This window comes from Notamacropus eugenii, chromosome 5, assembly GCF_028372415.1.
Source record: "Notamacropus eugenii isolate mMacEug1 chromosome 5, mMacEug1.pri_v2, whole genome shotgun sequence".
NCBI classification, from domain to species: domain Eukaryota; kingdom Metazoa; phylum Chordata; class Mammalia; order Diprotodontia; family Macropodidae; genus Notamacropus; species Notamacropus eugenii.
In genome coordinates, this window is record NC_092876.1 from 106651233 (window position 1) to 106670610 (window position 19378).

Genomic DNA, 19378 nt, shown 5'->3' on the forward strand with positions numbered 1-19378 from the left:
CCAATATGAATAACTTGCAGCAACAATAAAACCTAAAGTGCTCCTAAGCATCTGCAAAATCTAATTTAAGAAGGAAAGATCACTGAACTTTTGAGTCAGTACTCAAATTGGAAACCTGTCTTTGAGGTTTCTTAGGTGCAGTACTACAGACAAGTAGGTTAACCTCTCTGTGGTTCTATAAATTGGAGTATAACAGTATTTAAATAACCCACCTCACAGTTGTTGGGAGGAAGGTGCTTTGTTGTAAACTTGAAATTGCTATATATTAGCACAAATTATTGGGTTCATTAATTGATGTATAGAGTTCACAATAAGAGAAACAATATTCTATTATACTCAGCCAATTCCCATCATATCTGGAGTGTGGTTGTCAGTAGTAGCTGGGATGGTGAGGGGTCTTAAAGCCAGACTGTATGAGGAATTGTTGATGTTTAACCTAGAGAAGAACTAGTCATTCAAGAAGCGTTTTATCTGCTGTGTGCTTGGTGCTAGGGGCATAAAGACAAACGGAACAGCCATCTCCCAGAAGCATGAGGGATGGTAGCATATATTGTGAACATGTAAAATGTCCTAAAACACAAGGACATTTTCTAGGTAATGGGATTAGCATCTGAGAGAGAAAAAAAAAAGACTTCACAAAGGTGGGCTTTGAACTGATTTTAGAAGAGAAAAAAATTCTCATAGAGATAGGGAGCTAGAACAAAGACCCAGAGAAGGGAAATGGAATGTCATGTATAAGGTATAAACCAGTCTGGTCAGACTGCTGATCATGAGAAGGGGGATGCTCTGAAATAAGGTCAGAAAGGTTTGTTGGGACCAGGTTTTGAAAAACTTTAAAAAGCAAAACAGTTTATGTTTGAGCCTAAAGGCAATAAGGAACCAATGGAGTTTTTCAGATAGTGGAATGACTTGTGTTTGTCCTTTGTTCTTGAAGAGGACCATGACATCAAGATGATGACATGACTTGCAGTTGACTTTGATTTGAGTGAGGGAGGGCTGTGCAAGGTCACCAACCTCACTTTCTTCTCCTGAGCCATCTGGATCCAGTGACCAGATATTCATCAGGACAACTGGAGATGACCCAGGATACAATGTGAGACCCGGGCCCTTTCAGTCTTAGGTTTCATCACATTCTTACTTTGAGTGAGATACATCTGTTCAATGAATAGGCTTCTTTAAGTTATTCAAGGGATGACCCCTGTAAAAAAAAAAAAAATCAAACAGGGAAGGGGAGACCCTCAGGTTTCCTGGTTAAAAGAGAAACAATTACTATTTAAGTGGAATGACTTAATCCAGCCTGCACTTTAGGAAAAATGACTTTAGCAAGATTGGAGTGGAATGAGATTGAGTCCAGGAGTCAAATTAGAAGACTGTTATAATAGTCCACACAAACAGCAATGAGCACCTGAACAAGAGTGGTGGCTGTGGGAATAAAGTGAAGGAGTTCGATACAGGAGAGGTAGTTGGAGAGATCTGGCAATTTATTACCTATGTGGGAAGAAGGGAGAGTGAGGTGTTGAGGATGAGATTGCAAAATTAGGTGGCTGGAAGTATGACTACTTCCTCCCTGGAAACAGAGAAGTTTAAAGATGGATGAGTTTGGGAGAAGATAATGAGTTCAGTTTTTCCCATGTTGAATGGATGCCTTTCAGACTTCTAGTTTGAAATGTCCAGTATGCAATTGAAGATGTGCAGCTTGAGGAGAAAATAATTTATTTTTGAAAAAAAAAATTCAGAAGAGCAAAAACACTAAAGGGGCACTTGATAGTTGTCCTGTGCAAGAGAGATTAGATTTATTGTATATACTCCACAGGGTAGAAGTAGGACCAATGAGTGAAAGTTAAAGAGAGCTGGTTTGCTGCTTAATATAAGAAAGAATTTTGAAACAGTTAGTCACAAGTCTACAGGCATTAAGTTCTTACTATATTCCTGGCACCGCCCTAAGCACTGTGGAAATATAAAGAAAGGCAAAAAGTTTCTCATGAGAAACTCACATTCCAATGAGGAAGACATCCAGAACATCGAACACAAAATATATAGAGAATATATGGAAGGTAATCTCAGAGGGAAGGCACTAATAACCAAGGGGATCAGAAAAGACCTGCAGAAGGAAGGCTTTGAATTGAGTCTTTGAGCAAACCAGCGAAATGAGGAATCAGAGGTGAGGAGGAGCATTTTAGGTATTTGGAGGGAAGTAAAGGGTAAGAAGACTGGAAAGGTAGGAAGAGACCACGTTATTAAGGACCTTAAAAACCAAAGAGAGGAATTATGATCCTGGATATAATAGGGAACTTTGAGAAGTTATCTATCAGAAAGCAGGGGGTAAGGATGGGCTGACAGAGGTAGATCTGGTCTTTGGGAAAATCAGCATGGTGTTGAGTGGAGGATGGGTTGCAGTGGGGAGAGACTTGAATGTGGGAAAGCAGCCAGAAGGCTACTGCAATCATTTTGTGACAAATTTTGGCAACTATTGGATATTTGAGTGTGTGTGTCTGTGTGTGTCCTGGAATGTGGTAGGAACTTCAGTAGATAAGTTCAGGAGAGAGGGAAAAGATTAATTTTATTTTGGATGTATTGAGTTTGAAAAGCCTGCTGGACATCGAGTTTGAGATTTTTAACACTTTTCTACAATTTAATTATGTTTTTGTCATGTAGTGTATTGACCAATATTGGAATTGTTCAAACACAGGCTACATAATAATCATTTCTTTGCTAACTGATTAGATACGTAATGTCTCCAGAAACTGTCCATTTCACTTTTGGACTGCTCTAATTGTTAGGAAGTTGTTTTGAGGTTTTTTTCATACATTCAGCCGAAATTTGTTTTTCTATATCTTCACTTATTGCTCCTTTGAAACAATGGTGCGCACGCGCCACACACACACACGCACACAGATTTCTGCCATGGGTGAAAGGAACAAATAGGAAGGGATAAAAGGAACTGGCAAGGTGGAGAGGATTGAAGACATAGAGACAATAGCCCTCAAGAGCAGTAACATAAAAAGTAGAGCTTTAGTCATCTGCTTTAGCCTGTCCTTCCCTCCCCCCAAGATAGTGCAAGGGATTAAAGAGTGATACCCTGGTAGCTGCCAGTTGTAGAACTGGCTCTAGTAGTAGAACAGTAGAGTAGTAGTAGTAGTAGAGTGCTCTAATAGTAGAGCACTGGGGAAGGGCAAGGGCCGGATGCCCATTTTATCCATTTAAGTCCTCCCCTGCTAACTTCTACCCCAATTCCTCTCAAATACAGAAATTTGGACAAGGTAGTAGGAGAATTTGGTGCTTAACTTTTTTGACTTTATCCTACCTTCCGTGAAAGATTCAAACTCTTTCACGCTAGGACCTCAGTAGTATGGTTCTAAGCTGCCTTTCTCATTTTATCTCCTACCCTCTTAAATTACCCCTTTCTACTTCAACCAAACTGACCTTACCATCTCTCAGATATGCCAAGCTTTTTCCCATTTTCACTACAGTTATTTGGAGTTGGCATGGAGCTAAATTCAGGGATGTTTCTGGCAAAGCACTCACCACTTCCATTTTTTTATGGGTGCAACCTTAGTTTTGAAATAACAACCTTAGTTTTGAAATAATGTTTTTTAAGTGTATTCATGTTAACAGATTTTTAAAAATGTACTTTTTAGTCCTTCGTTACAATTTGAAGCCGCATGGGCACTGACTAACATAGCATCAGGAACTTCTGCACAGACTCAAGCAGTGGTACAATCTAGTAAGTAAATTAAACTTTCTTTCTCATTTTTAGAATGAGTGTGAATGCTTAAATTTTATGTTTTAACTTTTAAAGTATGTGATTATAGTGTTGCAATTGATGGTTGTGGTCTTCCCCTTAAAGGCTTTGTTTCTCATTAACCTATCAGGTAATTTTTGTTTCTCCTACCATTTAAAGAATACATTTTCTGTATAAAATAACTTGAGATTTGTGTTTTTATACAAATTATTTTCTAACAGCATGACTTAATGTTCTTATTTCCAGTAATGAAATGTTGAGTTGTTTATGCTGTTTAGGCTACAAAACATTTTGCAATTTTTCTCATTATGTAAATTAATTTTTCTCTTACCAAAGTCAGCTGGTATACTTGTTTCATCGTTTGAAGAGCAATAAATGTAGGGAGGTCCAGCAGAGAAAAAGAGGTCAGGCTCTAAGCAGAACAGGAAGAAAGGGCTCCCTGGCCCTCCAGCTAGCTCAGTAATCTTCCACAATACTTTAGGAATATTATAAGGATTCTATTAAAGTATAATTTCTTTAATATAAAGCAATCTTATTTTATGATTACTACGTAGTTCTTTCACTGTTGCGAAATGTTGCTGACCAACTTTCAATAGAGATTGGTGATTATAGGAACCTGTTAAATGGATATAGTAAACACTCACAGAATTTATATAATCAGTGTTGAGGCTCATTAGAGCCTGTTAATACAGCTTTTGTTTTCAGGATAGGAAAGATTAGATATATCTGTCTTCATTTACTTAATATTTAATTTAATTTTAATTAGCGTTTACTGTAGGATGCTAACTTAGAGGTCTAGCAGTCTGGTGCCTTTTTAGAACATATATAACCTTTGTTTTAGAAGAGTTTTAAAATGCATTGTTAGAATTGAAGTTTGCAACATTTACGTGTATGTATGCATATGTGTTTACACATACATGTATCTGTTTATAATAATTTCTTAAGGTTGAAACTTAATTAGTTCTTTTTTCAGTTTTTGAAAGTATTTTTTTTTTATTGTATAATTGTAGATGCAGTTCCTCTGTTTTTGAGACTTCTCCATTCACCACATCAGAATGTTTGTGAGCAAGCAGTATGGGCCTTAGGAAATATTATAGGTAAGTTGTAGTAGTAATTTGAAAAATTACTAAGACAAGGACAGTTTAAGAATATTATCTAAGTTCAACATTGGCATTACCAATTACTATGTTTCCTCTATATTTAACTATATTGACTTCATCTTTCCACCTTGTAGAGAATGTCTTAACATACCCTCTTGAAAAAGATGTTGTGACTTACTCTCAGGTTCTAGTAGGTTAAATTGTATGTTCCCCAAAGGAGAAGGGTAAGGAACAGAAATATTTTGTGCCATTTGTAGATTAATGATGAGGAAACATAGAATATCAACATAAGCCATTGCATACATTTCAAAGTTTTCCATCTTGAATGTAATTTTTTTCAATTGATTTTCATTTCTGTAGGTGATGGTCCTCAATGTAGAGATTATGTCATATCACTGGGAGTTGTCAAACCTCTTCTGTCTTTCATCAATCCCTCCATTCCCATCACCTTCCTTCGGAACGTCACATGGGTCATAGTCAATCTCTGCAGGAATAAGGATCCCCCACCACCTATGGAGACAGTACAGGAGGTAAACAAAGAATTAAAATCACCAGTTGAGATATTTTCCTTATCTTTATACTTTAGATTTTAATGAACAATTGCATGCATCTATATTTGTTTGCAGATATGAGATACTTTTGGTTCATCTAAATTTTTAAAGGGGGAGAAAGAAAGCTTGTTAGTGTTGAATTGCATTATTAAATTATGCAAGTAATAAAATTATTTTATCTGTTACTGTGGTATTGACATTAATCCTTTACCTAGGAGTATGTGAGTTCAGAATAAAAAATTTTATAAGACCTAGATCTTGAATTAAAAATTACTCTCCATAGTGCAGTGAAAAAGAACTAGAAAAAGAGTCAGGAGAGTTATTCACATCTCTCCTCAGCCATTAACTAGCCATGTGTCATTTGGCAAGCCATTTAGTCTCATTTGCAAAATAGACTCAATAACACCTGTACTTTCTGCCTACCAAAATTGTTATAAAGATCACGAGATGGTGTCATTGTGTTTGTAAACTACAAAATGCTATATATTTAAACCTACTTAAGCGAATACAGATTTATTTATATATTTTTAAATAACAGTGCATTTGTAAGGTTGTTTTGGTTTTTCAAATCAATATTTAGCATTTATTCATTTGTCATTTGACTGGCATAATGTTACTTTTAATGCACACCTTTAATCAAGAATAATCAGAGCTTGATAAAGTTTTCATTTCTATGGAAAAAGATTTTAATGCTTTCTTGTCTTTTAAAAAGTGAAGCATACAAAGACCAGTATTGAAAGACCTAAGTTTAATAAAAGTAAAATTATGCATGTATGTTTTTACGCAGACTTCGTGATAAATCCTGTTCTTCACAAACAAGTGGTTAATAAAGTAAAACTTTATTTTCTTAGGGAGCTCAAATATTGACTCTTAAAAATCCAGCTTTTCATGCATAGCTTCAAAATGCCAATTTCTCATCTTCAGTGTCATTCTTCTACTTGTCATGTATTCCATGAAGGACTATTTTACAAAATGTTTTTCTTCTTTCTTCTTCAGGTAGATGATATCACTAGCACAGATAGTTGGATTATGTAAATGAAACTTAAAATTTCTTCTTTTAGTTTTTCAGATGATCATTTTCTAATAGAGGAGATACATTTATTTCTATCTGTCCATTTACCTTATCACTCTAATAAATTGAATTTGCTGATGCTTTAAGAAGTCAGACACATAGTACTAGAGTTGATCAATCTTTTGTCTTTATTTCCTCAGATTCTGCCAGCATTATGTGTCCTCATATACCATACAGATATAAATGTAAGTAAAACCAAAGCTAAGCGAAGCTGTGGGATTTCTTAATTGAGATGGGAGGAGTATTATATGTCCTCTAGGATCATATTAGTTTGTAACATATGTCAGGCAAAGTTTTCATTATGTTTATTAAGCTTCAGCAGTATAGCTATTATTCAAAAATAGGATTATGATTTTAATGGGCTTATCTTCTAGATTGCCTATACAGCAGAAATATTAATCTTGGATGGGTTAACATGCACTAGTTGGATGGCACTATTATTTAAGGGCACAAATTGAAGATTAGAGAATAGAATTTAAAATATGAAGGTTGTTACTTAGGCAGACTTTTGCTGACTAAAGTTTAAGTAAATTTAATTCCTCTGTTTTGTAGATAATATGTGATCTTAGAATATTCCCGAAGCCAAGAAATAAAAATGTTAAATAATCTAAAGGAAGTAGGATACTTGATAAATTTCATTTTCACTTCTGACATTAGTACCTGCTATAGGCAAAATATTGTAAGATCATTGTCTGAGCAGATTTGGTTATGTCCTGGTAGTAGATGTAGTTACAGTTTTATAATCCTGTCTTGATGGGCAGTCAGGCTAAAGGCAATTGTGTGTCTATGCTAAAACCAGCATGAATATGGTAGACTTCTAGGAATAGAGGAAAGGCTGGCCAGCCCAAATCAGAAAAGTAAAGCCGGTTAAAGTTTCCATTTCTATCAGTGTTACCAGTAGGCCCATGAGTGACACTGCTATACTTCCAACCTGGACAAGATAGGAAGAACAATAAAAAAAAAAATGCTCTAAGTTACAGAGGAGTAATTGTTATACATTCAGGGGGAATCTTGGAACTCCTTATACAAGGTTGGTGAGAAAAAATTGTTTTGTGTAGCCTTGAAGAATTATTGAAATATGTGTCAGTTCTTGATTTCCTATATACAAATAATCTACTTGGTGTTTTTTTTGGGAAACATGACAATTTCAGACACAATTATTTCACACTTAATGAGGTGCTTCTTTTCACTGTCAGGAATCCTTAAATCTAATCTCAGCTTAAACAAAATATAATTATTGAGGATGCCTAAATAAAACAGGAGAAGAAATATGGTCAAGAAATGAAACATGATATAGTGATCAGAATAGCCTTGGCATCAAGAAGACCTGGGTTTAAATCTTGCCTTTCTTTCACATTTGCTCTGTAACTGTGGACAAGTAATTCAACCTGCCATTGTACCAGGCAATACTCTAAGACATTGTCAGTCTGCAAAATTCCATCCCAGGAGTTCCCCAAAGAAACAAAGACGTGAGTCTTGACCAGAAAGAAAAAGCAAAATAAAACTGTTAAGAAAAAGACTTGATGGGGGAAAAAAGCAAGATAATCCTGACTTTACCTGATTATCTTTTTTCAATGTCTTCTGTCTTTCCTTCCTGCTTCCCACATAAGGTGGAAAGTCTCCAACAGAAACAAGGGACCTCAGGTTAGACCAAGTAAACAGATGTCAATGGTAGAGGAATAAACTTTTCAGTAACATAACTGCTGCATAGGTCAACTACACAGATGATGATCACATCATAAAAACAACGATAGGGTTTTTGGTTTTGGGGGGGGGGGGAGGAGTTTTGTTTGTTTTTTGCTATTCCAAATATTTTAATGAGTCCTCTGCAAGGCATTTAAAACACCAGTTAGTGAGGATAAACTCCCTGAGAGAGAGAGAATGCAGAGCGCAGGTGGCCATGGAGCTAAAGAATTTTCTTGATTTGGGGCAGGATTTGAGAGTCCACTGTTTTTTGATCAGCCTTGCACTGCTCGATAATCTCATATTTCTCTTTTTCTGTGTCAAAAATCTCTCCTTGGTGTCTAGGTTTACAGAGCCTTTGGAATTTTTATACCTGAAAGGGGTTAACCCTGGTACAGGTAGCAATGACAAATTTCTGATGGGTCATTCTCAGAGGAACATGATTGATGGTTAGAGGTCCAGTCACCAGTACCAAGCCACTAGCCAGCTGCTTCAGAAAAAACATTTACTTGCCCCTGTGGCGGCCAGTGAGCATGATCAGTATGGTGCCTGTGTTGCTGCTAGCTCGAAATCTTCTCACATGCTGACTGAAGGCTTCTTGCCATGACTTAGCAGCTTTCTAGGCACATCCTCAGTAGGGTAATACCTAAGCATTTTGCGAATCTTTACCACATGGGTTGCTCCATTCTTATAGCCACCAACTGGCTTTGAGATCCTAGCAGACACCTTCTCTTTCTTTTTCCTTTCAATCTGGATTTTTAGTGCAGCATATTTCTGCTTGTACATGACTCTCCGGGAATACATTGCAGACCTTGGAGTATCTACTGATCCTTCAGGCCAGGACTGGGTTCCGACTGCAATGCTTTCAAGGTTTTCAGCCACATCTTCCTTTTTGTTCTCCCTTTTTTCTTTTTTGATCTTCTTTTCCTTTGGGGGCTTTTTGTCCACCATCTTGAGAGAAGGGAAAAGAGAAATCTGCTAAAAAGCAATATCCAAAAGATTTTGGCTTGGCAAAGCAATAGGTAATAAAATCAAGTGAACAAACTGTTCTTTAAAGACATAAAAGAGGTAAGAGGTTGGAAACAATGGTTTAACAATAGGTTAAATAATATGCATATCCAGAGTTGCAATTTCTTTGATCAGCTAATGGTATCATTCCATCCAGAGAACAAGAAGATAGCTATACCTGCTGATTTCACCTAATATGATGGAGTAAGACCCTGGTGATGCCTGTGTGATCTGGTAGAAAACAGCATAGACTAAGAATTAGAAGATGTGGTTTGGGTTCTGTCTCTACCACTCAACTTGGTGTCACCTTGAGCAGCTTAACTTCTCCATACCTCTGTGTCCTCATAAGCAATACAGAAGTAAAAATACCTAACCTGTTTATCTCCTAGTATTGTTTTGAGGTTCTAATGAGATAAAAAAATAATATAAACATACTTAATGAGCTCTAAAGCACTTTAAATATAAAAATGATATAGTAAAAAGTTAAATCTTTTGTTTCCCCACAAAACAAAGTAGATTGCTTTTAGCTGTAATTCATTCTTGGAAATCAGTCATGAATTAGATTTTTCTTCCGATCAAAATTATTCTCATAGGAATAATTGGAGATTGCATTCCTGACTAATCAAATAAAGACATTTGAAACCATTTTAAAGAAGTGGCCTCGGGCAAATTTTTTTCATAGGTGTTAAGTTGAGGCCATTTAGTCCAACCCATTCCTTTACCAACAATCTCCCTCTACAAAATTACTGACAAGTATTTATCCCAATAATGGAAAATCTACTAACTACACAGTTGGTCCATTCAACCTTTGGATAGCTCTAATTGTTAGGAATTTTTTCCATGCATCAAACCTGAATTCATCTGCTCAGCTTCCACTCACTACTTCTTGTTGTTTCTTCTGGCACCACGCAACTTAAGATCAGTCCGTCTTCATCTCCTTTGCAGACCAAACATCCCCAGTCTCCTGATCATCCTGATTACCTTCCTCTGGATGCATTCTGCTTTATCCATTGTCCTTACTTAAAATCTCCTTCAGGTTTTGCTTCAGGATCTGATATTACTTTCCCAATATAATAATGCTGTGATTTTATAACCAGCAGTATTCCTGAAAGCAAAAATATAGCTTCTAAATTAATGTGCTAATTTTAAATAGTAAAATTAGAATTCAACTTAAAATTTAGTTAATGGATGTCAAAATAGGCCGATTTTTTCTTGCCACTCACAGGCCTTGATGTGTTATTAATTTTTAATTATTTGTTCCCAGTGAATTGGATCATTATTGTGAATAATCAAAAAACCTGAGTAATTTATTAGTTGAACAGAAAGGAACTTTGCCGTAGGGAGGGGCTCAGTTTCAGTTTTTCCTCCTGCACATCTGTATATGGGCTCTGAGAGGAAATTATTACTGAAACACACAGGCTATTTGCAATACTTATGAGAATAAACAGAAGTCAACATTTCAGCATATTTAATTCTATCTTTTAAGTAATAAGCTCATCATTGCACTATCTAGGGTAGAAAATACTTTTTCAATTCAATATTTTTCTGTTTTACCCTCAAACGTTTTTTTTTTAATGTCCTGTAAGACAGCCTTGGGAACAAATGTGAATGCTTATCATCCTTCTTTGGTTTGTGTGTTTTTTTGTTATTTCCTAATCCTTACTTTTGGTAGTTCCAGGTAGTAAAATACATTTTTTTTAATGTTCATGGTTACTCACAATAGGTGGTAATGTGCAGGAGACTGCTGAAGTGCTTACAAAGTTAACTGTTTCTTTTTGTTGTTGTTCAAAGATGACCCTGCTAATGACATAGCCACATTTGCTAACTTGACAGTAAAAGTTGATGGCTAATCTGGGTTCTCTTCCATTCCATGTACAGTATGTGTATAATTTTTTTACTGGCTATATTCCAAGTCATACTTGTCTCTCACTTGATTCTTTGTCCTTTTGAGGTTACCCTTCAATGCTAGATCAAAATTAGCCACCCATTTCTGATGATTTCATGTCAGATTGACATGAATGCTAGCAGTTACTAATCTGCTCTTATGCTTGAACTAATCTCTATTGCGTTCTCGTGACATTTATATTACTTCCAGTCATATTCCACTTTAGTTTACTGTACATAGACTGTTTCAGTATCTTCCTCTCATCTTTCGTACTGCTTTTGTACCAATAGAACTGGGTTAGTTTGCAGCCAGCAAGACTACAATCCTGATTTACTCTAGGAATTAATTGTTTTTCAGTAGATATGGTACATAGATGATTTGGCACTTTTATAAGACTTTTATCTAACCCCAAATCCTGTACCTTTTTGATATATGTTATCAGCTAGTTTTCCAAAGAATATATATTGTCATTATTCATTATGATATCTTCCATTTCATCTATCATTCTATCCTTTATTAGTCTATTGTAGAGATAACAGAAGTTTATGTTTTTAGCTATTTAGATTTCATGATAAAGATCTTTGGTTGCATGTAGAATTTCCCTACCTTTATATAGTATCAGTTTTCACATAGAATTTGTTACTTTTTAACAATGACTCTGCATAGGACCCATAGCCTCTTTCATATCTGCTGCTATATATGTTTTGGGGATAGAATCATTAACATGTTGTTTATAAAGGATTGGTAAAGCACAGTAACCCCTCATTTATTCAGAAGTCAGCCTTCCAATAGCTTAAAGCATTTGGAATAGCTCCATACCTAAAAATAATAAAGAATCTTTGGCAATAAAGAAGCAGACATCCAGCAGTTAGCATTGATTAAAACAGCCAAGAAGAACTGGGAACCCAAATATGCTACAGAAGACATTCTGTATATGGTTAGTTGGATGCTCAAAAAGAAGTGCTCTCATGGATATAAAAGCTGTCTATCATGATAGTTAAAAAGCAGAGGAAAGGAGAGAAAAGTAAAAGAGGAGACAGAAGCCACTTAAGGACTGGAAGGGACAATGATAAAAGTTAGAAAGGTCAGTAAGCAACAGAAAGTCTTGTAATGGAGAATAAAGAGCAGTCTATGCTGAGGCTAGGGAAGTGGGTGGGGAACTGTACAATTCTACGGTAACACCTCATAATATTAAGGGTTTTTATTGACGTGTTGATGGCCTCTCAATCAAAGAAGAGTACTCTGGTCTGTGGGGCTGAATTTGATAAAGGGGCAAAGTAAACCATACTTTGATATCTTCATAGAGCACCACTATATAGAGTCAGAGAGAGCATAGTGAAAGTGTAATGTGGAGGGGCATTGACCATAGTACATGTGTGCTCAGTTGAAAGCCTAATGTAATGGAAAGAACATACAGGAAACTTCATTTCAAACACATAGCCATGTGATTCTAGGGAAGTCATTTTACTTCTCTAGGTCTTAATTTCATCAGTAAAATGAAGAGGTTGGACTGGGCAATTTATCAGACCTACTTGTAGAATCCAATAATTATAGTGATCACTTAAGGTAGAGAATATTACTTTACTTCCTTATATTCCTAGCAATGTCTTGCCCACATTAGGTGTTTAATAGATATACATTGAACTGAATACAGCAGAGTACTATAACCAAGACAGTATTGTAAGCACAGGCAGCAGAACTAACTAGGTCTATTTTTGAACTTACAGTGTAACATGTATTTTACTTAGAAAGTTTTCACAACTTTCTGTTGTGAAAAGATGAAAGGGTACTTTTGTCTTTTACACAGAGTTATTTGAAAAGGCAAAAGATTTTCATGAGTAAATGCAGTTGACTGAGCCATGTGTGTCTTCCAATGTGTGAATTTAATATCTTGCTGTGAACATTGCAAAGTGAGGCATTAGAAGGATAGGTGTACCTGAGGAAAAATAGTAAGCAAACTTATGAAGCTTCAGACGACTTCAAGAAACGGATTCAACTAACTCATATCTTAGCTCCTGAAGTTTTACAGTGCTAGTAAAACTGGTCTTTTGAAGCTTGTCAAATTCTGCTATAACAAGTTCTAAAGAATCAAGCAATTCATAGTTTAATAAGAATAAAAATAGGTTGACTTTTGTTACATGTTAATATTCTTAGAATGGAGAAATTGGGAAAGAATGAGTGAGGGAGAAAACAAGTCTAATTTTTGTTATATTGAGTTTGAAGTATTGGTATGAAAATCCAGTTAGCAATACTGAGCTTGAGTTGTAAAGGATATAGTTGAAATTGTATTTGAGGATAAGAGTTCCCCAAGAAAAAGTAAGTATTTAGGAAAGACGGGCAGAAAGTCAAGGACAAAAGCTTGAAAGAACAGGAACCCGCAGAAGAGATAGAAAACAGTAAGACCCAGAGAATCAAAAGCACATAGTGTCATGGAAGTCAAGAAAGGTGAGAGTTTCTAGGTGCCCAGGAATTTAAATGAGAAAGTTAGACCAGGTTGGAATGACTATGAAATGCAGTTTTCAAGTAAAACCCCATGCCAGGCCTAGAGGCCTGTGGGCTACCCGAGTCTTCTTACCTCACCTCCCGAGGTCTTCGGCTGGCCAAGCCGGATGCTCGTATGAGAGAAAGGACGTTCCAGAGTCGAACAAGGGTTGAGCTTTATTCAGGGTTCTGGTTGCAAGTGCAGGGAATTCTTCCTTAGGAGGGAGAGAGAAAGATCTCCCAAGGAGGCAAAGATCTTACAATAAGAGATTGGAAGTAGAAGTGTAAGTGGGGAGAGAGGGGGAGGGAAGAGCAGAGAGAGGAAGAGCGGAGAGAGGAAAAGCGGAGCCTTCTGTCCTCACACGTGACCCCTCCGCCCAAGAGAACTTTCAGGCTTTCCTGACTCCAATTAAGCTCTCCAGCCACATAGTTTGCATCTGAATACCGTGCCTGTTAGGTAACAATGGGTGTGCCCAGATCCGGGACAATCTCGAGGGCGGGGAGAGCTCTCTCCCATCACGTTTCTCACGGGAAGAGGCGGAAATACACGAGATAGCTCAGTTCTCCTCGATTCCCAGTCGTTTCCTGGGGGGCCTCGTGAGAACTCTAAGATTTAGAAGTTCCCACCTTTACCCGCCCGAGACTGTCCACATGGAATTGAGCTTCTAATCCCAGCAACCCCATATAGCCTGTGATCAAACTTAATAGCAACTTCAGACTTTTAGAAAGCTTTTGACTTTTCAAGGTAATGTCCTTAGAGAGTAATGAAAAATACTGAACTTTATCTTTTGTTAAGAATAGAGTATATTGACTTCATTTTATACAAATGCTTAGATAGAGTTTTTTCCTGGTGCTATAACCATTCGATTCTGTTCCTGGTTATAATCAGAGAGCAAGAGGTGAACATCAGAATCTTCAGACTGTAATTTGGTGATGAGAGACCTGCTGATAACAGTGAGATGATGGTAATTTCCATCAGAAATGGTTAAAATGAAAAAGGTTTTGTGAGTTAACCTTCAGTTAGAACATTTTTCTCCTATTGAAGGTCCTATGGAAGGTTTAAAAGAGTAAAGGAGAACAGAGAAAATGTTTGAGTTCATTTTTTTTAAAAGCGAAAGATCAAGGTGCCCAACTTTGCTTTCTACGTCTTCCTTCACACATGCATGCAAGTGCATGCACGTGTGTGTGTTTGTGTGTGTGTGTGTGTGTGTGTGTGTCTGTGTTAAAAAATATTAGACTTGGTGAAAGACCCAAAGTAGTAAGCAGTTCACAAATCTTAAAGTAGATGGGATAGCTGCTACAGGTTTTCATTCAAAAGAGCCAATGCCATTATAAATATCTGTATTTTGAGTAATAACCAGGCAGATGTAGCAGAAAAAGAATTTTCCATTCTAATAAATTGACACTTGCTTCTCTGATCTAAAAGTGAGGAAATTGGGGTGGAGGTCCATCTTGAAGGCAGGAGGATGATCACTGAGGGAATGATACCTGCTACTTAATAGAAAATAATATCACAAGAAATCGGGCATGTGTAGTCCTGAAACAAATCTTGACATCTGTCTACTTTTTCCACCACCATCTAATGTTTTCTGTACACGAAAATATTGAAATTAGTATGCAGAATGGTTATTTTTTAAATCACTGTTGTTTCCTATAGATTCTTGTGGACACTGTTTGGGCTTTGTCTTACCTAACTGATGGAGGTAATGAACAGATTCAGATGGTTATTGATTCAGGAGTTGTGCCCTTTCTTGTGCCTCTTCTGAGCCATCAGGAAGTTAAAGTTCAAGTAAGTATTGTTCCACTTTCTTATAAACACAGAATCCTGTTGATTTAAAACTGGCATAAATTCAGTTATTTCCACCAAAAAAAATTATTAATTAAAATTTGATTGCAAAAACTTAGCTTGATATAATGAACTATTTTAATATGAGTAAAAGTTTGAACCATTATTAAGATCCTACATCAAAAATGTGTGGAGAAAACCCTAAGTTCTTGAAGGCTCTGCTAATGGAGCTCAGACTGATAAATTTCAACATTCTAGAAAGACTTCAGGTATTGGTATGGGCCTGTCATTTCTGAAAATCTGCACAACTAAGTAATGGCTTCACATTTCATCATGAGATGGTTAGCTACTTCATCACAGATTTTTTTTTTCAGCCACAGGAATTTTAAAAAATTGCCCCCTAAGAACAACCTTGTTAAAGAGGGATGATGAAAATATGGATCCCTAAAGTATTAAGGTTATTTGAAACAAATTTTTTTTAAATATTATTTATTTGTAGCTGATTTTCCTATTTGGATCTGTTTTATTTTTCATTCCACATGATTTTAGTGACACAGTATGAATTTATTATGAAACAACATTCAAGATTGTACAATTAAAATTTAAATTAGGTAGGATATTAAAAATAATTTTATTTCCTAGTTAACTGGAAATCAGATAGAAATAAGTTATATATACCTAGTTTTGTCCTCGGCTATATGGAAGAAACAAAAGAAGTTGTCAGAATTTTTCTAACGTGGCAGTTTGTATAACCATATACAGCATACCCTCAGTTTCTTTGTCATCAACAGCTAACCCCAAATTAGTTCCTTTAAACCACCTAAGGGCTTCCATATGTATTTTTATAAAATTTATTTACTGCCCTGGGAGAAAAACTGGGATCAAGAGGTGAGATGCCAAAGTGGGGTAAGACAGCTGGTTGGGAAGGTGCAGTTTCTTACCTGCTGTTTATCCCAGAGTTGAGAGGTTTGTTTTTTAAGACTATAGAAATTAGCTAAAACCTCACTCACTCCCACCACCATACTTTAGGCAAAACAGGACAAAATGTCAGTATAATGAACTGGAATACAGTTAGTTAGCAATCAGCAAGGGTCAAATAATATTACAAGAAACTACTGCTCAGAATATGGGTAGCAGATAATGCTTATCTTCCCAACTAATTTCCAGAAAGGGGAATAGTTCAGAACTAGCCCTAGGTATCCTATAGTAGATGTGACTTTTCTGCAAGCCCTCTTCACATTCACTGTCCATTCTCCCCTAAATTCAGGCACCCAGCTTTACAAAGATGGGTCTTCTTGCAGTTCAAACTCCCCTATCTTGGTCCCCTTATCCAGGTTTGTCCTCCTTTTATAACTCATTCTCCCTTAATTACCTTTTCCACCTCCTCCTAATCAAAACATTTGTTCCCTCTTATAACAGATTTATGACAGCTAGGTAATAGGAAGAAATCATTCTATTTAAACTAATTTATACCATAGTATGAATGATTAATGACCCACTAATCCTCTCAAGGATTCTGAATATTAGAATGAAAAGGTCCTTGACCCAAATGAATTGCTGGTTTGTGGGGTTTGGGGCAATGTGACAGAAGTGAACAACCATTTTGAGAAGATGGAGAAATTTTTTAGGGGTCATTGCCTTTGTTTCTAGTCGCATAGGTGATAGCTTTACAGAATTAAATAAGTAGGTAAGTTAAATGGATGAATATTTACAAAAATATAAATTACCCAGATTAACAGAAGAGGAAATAAAATATTTAAACAACTCAATCTTAGAAAAAGAAATTGAACAAGCCGTCAGTGAACTCCCTAAGTCCTAGGGCCAAATGGATTAACAAATGAATTCTACCTAACATATAAAGAAAAATTAACTCTAGTACTATATAAACTATTTGGGAAAATAGGTAAAAGAGTCCTGTCAAATTCCTTTTATGATACAAATACAGTGCTGATACCTAATCCAAGAAAAGCCACAACAGAAAGAAAACTTTAGACTAATTTCCTTAATGAATATTGTTGCAAAAATCTTAAATAAAATACTAGCAGGGAGATTACAGCAATTCATCACAAGGATCATACACTTTGCCAGGTAGAATTTATACCAGGAATGCAGGGTTGGTTCAGTATTAGGAAAACTATCAACATAATTGACCATATCAATAACAAAACCAACAGAAAACATGATTATCTCAAAAAATGCTGGAAAAGCTTTTGACAAAATACAGCCTCCATCCGAAATAAAAACACTAGGGAGCATAGGTATAAATGGAGCTTTTCTTAAAATGATAACTAATATCTGTCTAAAAACCATCAGTGAGCATTATCTGTAATGCAGATAAGCTAGAAGCCCTTTCAGTAAGATCAGAGTTGAAGCAAGGATGTTCAGCATCTCCACTCTTATTCAGTATAGAATAAGCCCACTAGAAATGTGGCCTCTAGCAGTAAGAGGAAAAATAAACTAAAGGATTTAGACTAGGCAATGAAGAAACAAAACTAACACTCTTTGCAGATGATATGGTGGTATACTTAGAGAATCCTAGTGAATCAACTGAAAAACTACTTGAAATAACAACTTTAGCAAAATTGCAGGATATAAAATAAATCCGCATAAATCACCTGAATTTCTGTGTATTTTACCAACAAAGCCCAAGAGCAAGAGATAACAAAGAGAAATTCCAGTTAAAATAGATGCAGACAATATAAAATATTTGGGTATCTACCTGCCAAGACAAACCTAGGAACTATATGAACACAGTTATGAAACACTTTGAACAAAAATAAAGACAGATCTAAACAGCTGAAAAAAATGGGTAGACTGAGCCAATATAATAAAAATGACACTTCTCCATAAATTGATTTACTTACTCAGTGCCATACCAGTCAGACTACCAAAAAATTATTTTATAGAGCTAGAAAAAATAACAACAAAATTAATCTGGCAAGGTTGAGAATATCAAGGGAATTAATTTTAAAAAATGCAAAGCAAGGTGATCTAGCCTTACCAGATCTTAAACTATATCATAAAGCAGCAATCATCTAAACTATCTCCTACTAGCTAAGAAATAGTGGTAGATCAGGAATAGATTAGGTACACAAGACACAGTAGTAAATGACTGTAGTAATCTAATGTTTGCGAAACCCGAAGACTGCAGCTTCTGGGTAAGAATTCTTATCTACTATTGCAGTCCATGGATACACATGTAACTATGTACAGAATACATAAAATGAAAATATAACCAAATACAAAGGAGGGAGAGAAGAAAGAATATAAGTATTCATTACACTCTGCTCTTTGCCAACCACTAAATTAAGCACTGAACAGAAATTCTCCTTTGGTTCTTACAGCTCCAAGAAGCTAGGGACATCTGAAAAAGTTTTATGTAGAAATAGTGCTTGGGTTGTACTCTGACAAGAGCATTCTAGGTGGCTGAGTGAAAAAAAAAAAAAGTGCATTCTTGGCACAGAGCACACCAATGCAAAGGCACAGAGTTGGGAGAAGGGATGGATGGAGAAGGCTTGTTTGGCCAAATCGCAGATTACAGAAATCATGTAGATTGAGACTAGGAAGATAAATTAGGACTAAGCTGTGTAGGAATTGAAAAACTAAATAGAAAAATTTATTGATCATAGAGGTGATAGAAAGTCACTGTTAGAGTTGATTGAGGAAGGGTAGGTATGTGATCAGATCAGCACTGAAGGAAAATAGTTTCTGGTGTATGCGACAGGCTGCAATGGGAAGAGGTGAAAGGTAGAAAGAAATGAAAAGTCCACTGCAGTGATCAAGGCGCAGAAGATGCTAAAAGTTTGAACTGAGGTAGTGGTGGCTGTAAGAACAGAGGGAATGGGTCACTCATGAGATGTGCACTTAGAAATGGTCAGATGTGGCAACAGGTTGGATATGTCGGGGGTGAGGTAGAAGGAGAAATCAGGGAGGATGCCAGAGTTATGAAGCTGAGAGAATGGAAGAATGGCTATGCCTTCAACAAAAATAGGAAAATTTGAAAGAGGGCTGAATTTTAGGGAAAAGATAGTAACTTCCTTCCTCCGCTTTAACCTCCCTAATAAAAATTC

General features: G+C 36.2%; 1 protein-coding gene across 2 annotated transcripts in view; it reads left to right on the plus strand.

The window, feature by feature from the left end:
* The window catches only part of KPNA3 (karyopherin subunit alpha 3), a 113554-nt gene that overhangs the window by 79596 nt on the left and 14580 nt on the right, over positions 1–19378 (plus strand). For both annotated transcript variants that reach the window (XM_072610507.1, XM_072610508.1), the window contains exons 7-11: positions 3639–3724; positions 4753–4839; positions 5203–5372; positions 6606–6650; positions 15180–15311. In XM_072610507.1, coding sequence (XP_072466608.1) covers positions 3639–3724; positions 4753–4839; positions 5203–5372; positions 6606–6650; positions 15180–15311 — 520 coding nt within the window. The remainder of the gene's footprint in view (positions 1–3638; positions 3725–4752; positions 4840–5202; positions 5373–6605; positions 6651–15179; positions 15312–19378) is intronic.